Source organism: Monopterus albus, unplaced genomic scaffold (assembly GCF_001952655.1).
Source record: "Monopterus albus unplaced genomic scaffold, M_albus_1.0 scaffold98.1, whole genome shotgun sequence".
Taxonomy (NCBI): domain Eukaryota; kingdom Metazoa; phylum Chordata; class Actinopteri; order Synbranchiformes; family Synbranchidae; genus Monopterus; species Monopterus albus.
In genome coordinates, this window is record NW_018127978.1 from 630,744 (window position 1) to 639,092 (window position 8,349).

At 46.8% G+C, this 8,349-nt stretch overlaps 2 protein-coding genes across 2 annotated transcripts in view; one reads left to right on the plus strand and one right to left on the minus strand.

Moving 5' to 3' along the window:
• Positions 1-6,816, plus strand: part of kifap3a (kinesin-associated protein 3a) — a 30,159-nt gene extending 23,343 nt beyond the window's left edge. The window contains 1 exon segment of the mRNA XM_020609078.1: positions 4,052-6,816. Coding sequence (XP_020464734.1) covers positions 4,052-4,166 — 115 coding nt within the window. The 3' untranslated portion in view covers positions 4,167-6,816.
• An 867-nt stretch (positions 6,817-7,683) lies between these two features.
• LOC109965194 (protein Niban-like) overlaps positions 7,684-8,349 on the minus strand; it is a 28,170-nt gene continuing 27,504 nt past the window's right edge. The window contains 1 exon segment of the mRNA XM_020609023.1: positions 7,684-8,349. Coding sequence (XP_020464679.1) covers positions 7,827-8,349 — 523 coding nt within the window. The 3' untranslated portion in view covers positions 7,684-7,826.

Here is an 8,349-nt window from a genome sequence, read left to right on the forward strand (position 1 = left end):
GTTTAGCTTGGCTGCTGTTGAGGCTGTGACTGGCTGAATCCGTGACACAGTCAGTCTAATGAAAGGAAGCGACTTAGAAAGAGCCAGGGAGAGAAATCCTGATCCGTGCTCCCTTCACTTATCTTTTTATTGTCTGTTTTTGCTCCATTTCTGTTCTCCCTCTCTCCCTCGCCTTTGTAACAGATACCTTTTGAATATACTGTGAGCACCGGGGGAATTGGCATCTGTGAGGCCGTTTTAATTTGACTGTTGTGCTCTGAGTGATCCAGGTTAACATAATAATCGAAGCCAGCTCAGCCTCTTATTTTAAACTGCGTGTGAAACATGCTGTGAATGGAGCCTTTTTAAAGTGGACAGTGCTGCTCTTTGAGTACAGTGACGAAGTGCACTTCTATAACTGTACCACATGCAGGGGCTGTCTGATACGCCTGTATCTGGGTATACTAGGCTTGGTGACTCAGCAGCACATACCATGAGGCTGCATAAAGCATACAGCCGTCAGTGTGTCACTTTGCCTTTAGACCTCTGGAGACAACGTCGGAGAACAATGAGCAGTCCTGCTTTATGGTGGCGCTGGATTTTTGTAAGATTTACTTAGTGTAACTTGACTTGTCAGGTATTTAATTCAGTGTATTTGGGAAGAAAAATGATTCTTGTCGGGTTATTTTATCCAGAAACAATTTCCCAGGTGATTGTCCAGAAAATTTCCTTCAGTTGCCAGTTTATTAGATCAGCTCCTGAGAAATCTAACTTTTAACGAAGGTTCCATTTGTTTTTGTTTGGCTGTTGTTAATTTAACCTTCTGATCATTTTGCAGAACGTAGTTTATGATAGTGTTGATCTGATTTGCATTATACTGACAGTCCATCTGATTTAGACGTAGCAGCGCAGGTAGGCCCAGTAGTAGAAACCCTCATTATGACCTTCATGACAGTGCGATTTGGACAGTTTATAACTGAAGTATGCCTCTGAATCAGACTGTAACGCTGGGTTGGAGCAGCAGATGTCCCCGGGGTGTAAACAGGGCTTAGTCGGGTGTCCAGTAGGCAGTGTGTGAGTGGAGGAATGAACACCAACAGGAGGATCAGTGAGCGCTTTGAGAGGCTGTCGGGATGTGACGAGGCGCCAGAGAGTGAAGTGAGGCACAAATAACGGAAGGGAAAGGAAAGCAGAATGCCAGCGCAATCAGGTGGGACGTGGAGATAGGCAGAGGGAGGGGCGGGGAGGAGACGTGTTGGTTAGATGTAACCTGAGCGATCATGGCGGGGAGAGATCAAAGCAGGGCCCAGGTGGGACCCGGGAAGAGACGGGCGCAGGGGGTGAAGGGTCACACCGAATGAGGAAAAAGGCCTGATTCCTTTTCCTGTTCACTGCAGAGGAATGTTCTCTGTGGGGTGGGACGTGTCCCTGCTGCCTCCTGCAGCCGCTCCTCAGGGGCCAAACCGGCATCTGTGTGAACACTGGGCCCCTTTGTGTTGCTGGATGAGGTGTAACAGTTGGCGTTTTACCTACCCCCTCCTCACTTTGTTGACACTTAGAGTGAGAAAGGTGGCAGGCAGGTTGATTTGCATGTTTCATAATGAGAAACAGTACAGCAGGCGGGAGCAGGCGGGAGCAGGCGGGAGCAGGCGGGAGCAGGTCAGCATCCGCTGGTCTCCAGCCCTGCTGCGACTGTTTCACATGTGGCCTGTTACCTGGAGCACCACTCGATACGCTCAGCGGGTACCTGAACAGAAACAGAGCTTGACTATGGACCGAGTTGGATCACTGCAGCTTGTCTAATCAGTCAACATCCAGGTTCTGGGACAGGGTATTGTTGAAAGTTCTCAATACTAGTACTGCTACCATGCCTGAGGTTTGGTCACTGTAAGCAGCCGTCCACGAACTCGGCCTCAAAATGCCGGCTGAGATCCTGATTTAATACAGGAACTTGCCAACTGTCTTTACTCGGTGCCGTGGATGCATTTCAGTCTCCTCTGTGTCCACTGTCGATTCTGCTTGTGAGTGTGCGCCTGTTTTTCATTATTTTCTGGAGTCCCAGGCAGATTTTATGACACTGCACAGGTCGCAAGATGATTAACAGGCTAGAAGGGCAGAAATAAACATCTACAAAGTTATGTTTCAGGCTGTTCCCTAATCTTTTCCTTTTTCATGAGACGTATTTTATAATGTAGCTTTTGAAAGTGATTCCAATAAGATGACGATGTGGTTCAGCCTGTGGACGCGTGACCTGTGACAAGGGATCACAATATTTTTATAAACAATCAAAAAGTGAATCAGCCGGAAAGACAACGAGCTGACGGTGATGTTGTTGTAGTACAGATACTGGCCCCCGATCACCAGCAAAGTTATCATGTCCTAAACTTGTGTATAGGGACGGTGACTTGCTTCAGCGTTCATGTAGGCCCAGTACAGACCCTGGAAGTCCAGGCTGGGTCGTACCCAGTCAGGCAACCGCAGAGAAAAGCAGGCAGGCAGACAGATGGTGTGACTCAGAGCTGCAGCATTCCTCCTCCTTTAGCCGGGCTCTCAAATCCCCCCTGACAGCCGTAGCGTGCGGAGGGGAAAAGACATATTTCGGGTGGGGGTGGGGCGGCACGGGGCAAAGGCATAACAGAGGAGGAGGAGGAGATGAGGGGAGGACTTGGGATATGCTGCAAGCTGTGTAACTGATCGCTGGAAGTGATTTGGCTAAAAACAACACGTCATTACAGGCGCTTGCAGGGGCAAAGCAAACAGCTCGTATTTTAGGAGGCCGAGAGAGGAGGACGGCTCGGGCAGCAGGACACCCCCAGCGTGCGAGGTGTGGTGTCATCCATCAGAGTCCAGTGTATCCGTCAACCGCACTGTCCTGACGAGGCGGCCCGGCCCGTCTTCAAAACCAGACCCTGACTCCCAGCAGCTGGTCAGAAGATGGAGCGTGAAATCAGCCCCCACCCTCTGGATCCACATCCCCATAGTAACTGATTTACACGGTGTAGATACAGACCTTTCATCGCCCCCCTCAACAGGCCTCTGTTGCCGGACGGAGTGCAGCCAGGTCCTCCAGGTTTGGCCGTCAGCCTCCGCCTTTGTCACGCCGTTGTTTTGACATGGCTCTGGTTTTTGCGGCTTGGCCGCTCTGCTGTTTACCCCTCCAGCTATTAGCAGTCTGTAACTCAGACTCATTGTCAGTGTCCAACACCTGCATCAGCACAGATGAATATTACATGAACTCTCTTTTTTTTGTCCAGCACTCTGACAGAGAGTGGTCTGGCTCTGGCGTGGGGGGTTTCCCCATCAGATGTCTGGTGTCAGAGCTCCTCCTAGTGGTGTGTTGTTATGCAGTTAACAGTGAGTTTCTCCCCATGTAGATCACATTATGTGGACAGCCAGCCATTCCAGCCATATGTACTGGCTGAGTGCGAGTCCAACGCCATGTGCTGCTCTAAGAGCCTCTTCTCCTCTGGTTTCAGTCTTCACATCAGATGTCGAACCTGCCTCAGAGATATGCTCCCATGCATGCACAAGAGCCTTAATGAGGCCCAACACTGTTTCAGTTCATCTCCAAGATGTTTGGGGGTGCAAGTCAGGGCTCTGTGCAGCTCAGCCAGGTTCTTCCCCACCAAAGTAGAAAGCTACCATTTGTTTGCAGAGTTGGCTTTATGCATGGGGACAGTGTCAGGGTGAAACGGGAAAACAGACAGACGCAAAGCTGGAGGAGCACCGACCTCAACACAAGTACAGGACGGTGTGTTGAGAAGGGTCTGTGATACCGTCCTCAGTTGTGTTACTCCATTACTGTAGCCATTCAGATACAGCACGATAAAAGTTCAAGCAAATGCTATTGTCAGGTTGAAATCAGCCCAGCTGAGAAGCTATGGGAAGTGCTGGAGCGACATGTTAGGCAGCGTCTCCACCACGGTCATCAAAACACCACGAGGCCCAGCACCTCACTGAGACTCTCTGTGTTGGGTCGTCCTTTCACTTGTCACCTGTCTGTAGATGATGTTTCTGTCTTGCTGTATCAGGTTGTACATTTTCCTCTCTCTCTCTTCTTTTGGCCTCCCAGCACATCGGACCCCTTTGGCCCAGCGGCTCAGATGTCAGCAGACCAACAAGTCAGCGCCTACGGCTTCCGCCCCGATGAACACTTCTTCTACAACTACACCAGTGGCTCCCGGTAAACCTGCGCCTTCTTACACGTACAGTAAGCACTGTCCAGTCACTGCTCCCAGTGCAGTCATGTCCCAGATATCATGTGTGCTACGGGAGCCAGGTCTAGACGCTGGGGGAATGTTATCAACACAGCCTTTTCTGTGTTCATCTGTGCACTTCGTCCTCACTGTAAAGAACTGTCACCATCAGTTAGCCTGACTTAAACAACTCGAAATGTTTAATTTGAGGTTTCCAGAATCAGGCTGAATTTTACTGATGTTAAATCACCAAAATGAATCTGTTACCTGAACCTACTGACACAGCAGTGTTCGGTTTCAAGAAGAGCAAATCTTTAGGACTCAAAATGAAAGTGCATAACTTATTCATTCAGATTAATGTCTGGAGTCCTGCAGGCTTGAAACCGTATATATCGATGTCAGTCTTGGAAACCATTTTAGTTTGAATCAGAAGAATTTGTAAATAACATTTTAATGCTGGCTCTCCTGTGTAACGAGATTTAATAGTTTCCTGTTTCACTCGGCAGCTGTTGATTTAACACTGAACTGCACTCGGATATTTCTGATTTTCATTTTGCTCAAGTGAACCTTTTTTTTTTTTACCACAGTTTGTCTGTGATGGCTTACTAACATTATTTTGGGCAAGAGAAAACTGAAAAAGTGTGTGTTTTGTAAAACCAGTCTGGTGGTGTTCCCTGTTTTTCTTACTGTCAACAAATCCCATGTGCAGAGCCAAACCAACAGTTTCTGACCTCCTCAGTCTGTGGCTCTCAGCTCCAAGGCCCTCGTTTACTACTGAAGGTGTAAACCATTAAAAACTTCTCACAAATAGCTGCTCGCTGTGGGGACTATTTTCAGTGGTGGATGAATCCACACTTGGTCTCCAGTGAGTATCGGTGGCAGCAGGACGGTGTGTGTGGGACTGAATCAGAGTAAAGACCAGTGTGTGTTCATGGTGATGGAGGAACATGTCAGCCAGTGCAGCAGTGTGGTCACTAATGGGTTTACTGGTTCCTGGACACAGTGGAGCTCTGCGGCCCAGGAGGAGGAGGGACCCCAGGCTGTTGCTGTTGGTCTGGCTCTCCATATGTGATTTGTTAACAAAAACAAAATTTGCCACATGTATCCTTTAATGATAGCGGAAGCTTCTGTAAGCCAGATCTTGGTCACTGGCTGAAGTAGGTTTGAACTGTTGGTGTGTGTGGCCCTTATTTCCAATGAGAAAAGAGTTTGTCCTTTTAATTGTTTTGTGACCTCTGGGGGTCTCTGTCCTCATACTGGGAGCTACTGAGTTATGCATTAGATTTATAGGTTCAATTACACAATTGTGCATTAGGATATTTAGGTAATACTTCATTTTATAGGTTCTGGGACAACTGCTAAAAAATAACTGTCATTGTGTAATTTGGTACTTATCATAGGTAAAATACCATCGACTGTTAGCAAACTTTCAGTGTAACTAAAATTGATTGCTAGTAGAAAGCAGGCACCTCAGCATGTGGAGAGAAGTTTCCAGTAATAAACAGATTTACTTGTGTTTAACTGAAGCCTTCTCTTCAAGAAAATGACTCTGGAAACCAGCAGTTTATTATACACTCTAATAACAGCCTCACAACCTCGTCTCCATTTTCTGTAGAGGTAAAACCAATTTATAGTTTTGTCCAGGAAATGCTTTAGAACAGGCTTTTTCAAAGTGTGAGGCGCGCCAGAGTACATCAGGGGAGGCGCGAAACATTTTTGTAAAGGAGAAGAAAAGAAAGCTAAATTGCCGCTTGCACGGTTTTGGCTGTCTGTGGCGAGCGAGTTCCCACACCTCTCCAGTAAAGCTGTCAAAGTGCTCATTCCCTTCACCTCCACCTACGGTGAGTGCGGATTTTCTGCACTGACCATGATTAAAAGCAAGCACTGCTCAAGGCTACAGGTAGAGGATGATTTACGTTTGTTCCTCTCTTCAGCGCATCCCCGTATCAGCCGCCTATGCGCATCAAAGACACAAACTCATTGTTCCCACTGAAATAGAGGTGAGCTTCCCCACTAACTTTCATGCAAATGTTAATGTGTTAAATGTGTTGAAATGTTAAAAGGTGTTAAACATGTTCATAAAATTGCAGCAACTCCTGCTAAAAGTTTATACGTAATTTAAGTATAATTTAAGTTCATACATAATAAAACAAATTCGTAGCAATACTGGCTGTGGTTTTTATTTTATTTATTTATTTGGGGGGGGGGGGGAAAATATTTAGATAATTAAGGGCCAAAATGTAAAAAGTTACCACTAATGTTTTTGCACATACGTGAAAACACTGTAAAGCATAAGCTGTGGCTAAAGATCATTTTCCTTATTTTATGTAAATGTAATTTAAGTTGAAATGTAAACAGCCACAGTTTTAAATAAGGAGGTCACCGCATCTGCTGGACTGTTTAAAATTCCTGGTCTTGTCCCTGACGTGCCTGAGCGCTGCCGTCCTGCTGGAATATGAAACACCTCTGTGGTAACGTATCAAATTAAAGGGAGGGGTCTTGCTGTTGTAGTCCAGGTGTATTTCGTGTCTAATCTGTCACAGCTGTAGGATCGGCAGGGCGTTCATACTGTATCGCTCAGTGCAGTGTATCTGTTACTGGTTAAAAGTTGTTGTGGACCATAAATAAATCATCAAAGCAACATGTTGTATTTGTTTTATTGGCAAGTAAAACCATCTGTTATTAGCGAGGCCACAGAAAGTTCACACAAATAGTTTGAGGGGATGTTCCTTTATAGATGCTTTATTAATCTTTCCACACCGTTTCTGTTGACCTTCATGAAGCTGGAGGACAGTGTATGGTCAGATGTTCAGCTGTGTACTCGTACTGTGAGCTGGTACAAGATGCTCTGTACAGGTGGAAGACACTTGGTGGAGCTGATGCACTTGAAGCACAGGTGATGAGACCCGTCTCTACAGTGACCGCATCCACATGAGGCAGCTGGTTTCCCTCATCTGAAGCAACATGAAGGTACTGGAAAGGCACTTTGAGCTACTGCTTCGCTTTCCTGTTAGGTCCAAATCCTACACTGGGTCAAAAGGTTAAGGGAGAAATAATGTGCCTGATATAAAGCTCTAATGTGGTTTAATATAGTCACAGACGTCACAGTGATTTTTTTTTAAATAATCAAACACTGGTTTTAAAATTGCAATACCACTGGGGACGCATTAGTTCTACCACTCGATCTGCTTTGTTTCTGAGCGAGACAGTGGACACAGCTGGAATCAGGATGTGGTTAGCCCAACTTAGCATAAACAGGGGAAACTGTTAGCGTGGGTCAGCAGGACTTAACAGTTGTCTATAATTAAATAGTTTTAAATCCAGGACTTTTCAAACTATTTGAGAACATCTGTTTTTAAAAACCCAATTCCAGCCAGTGTGATGAATGAAACAGATCTGCTGGTTTTATACACCGGACACAGCTGCTGGAATGATACTGATTTGGATCAATGTAACGTGATGCATACGGGTTAAAATTCATGGAAGCTTGTGTGAATGTTTCTCAGGAGTCTTTTCCTGTTTCCACTCAGACAAAAAGTGACTTGTTTTAGCACAATCATTGTGCGAATGAGTCGTTCCCTGCAGCAAACTGACAGTCCATGTCTTGCTGAAGAACACTTAGTCCACATCCTTTAATGCTGCTGTGATTGGTCATTCTTCTTGTGGATCCTCACTGGGGTGACGCTGCGCCGGCTCCTTCACCTCGATCACCTCCGTCACCAGGTCACGGATCTCCTTGACGCAGTCCAGAGGCTGGGCCGCGGCACTGGTGGGCTCAGAAGACAGATTGGTCGTAGTGTCGATGGCCTCAGCACTGACACTTGCTCCTTCTTTGACGCCTCCGCTCAGAGCCTCCATCTGGGCCTGAGGTGACAACTCGCTCACAGGTGATTTACTAATGTTGGCGTCATACTCCAACATGTCAAAGGCTGTCGAGACTTCGTCCTCGCTGCTCTGTGTCGCTGTCACTTCCTCCATGGACTCAACATCTGAGGGCGGAGACTCGCTTCCTAGTGACACATCCAGAGAGTTAGGATCTGAGGCAGTAAGTGGCTCTGCTTCCTCTCCCTTCGTGTCCAGGCTGATGTCTCCAGGTGTGCTGACAGGGGCTTCACCACTAGAGGGTGCCTCTAACTCGACTACTGAGCTCTCACACCTTCTCCCTGCTTCATTG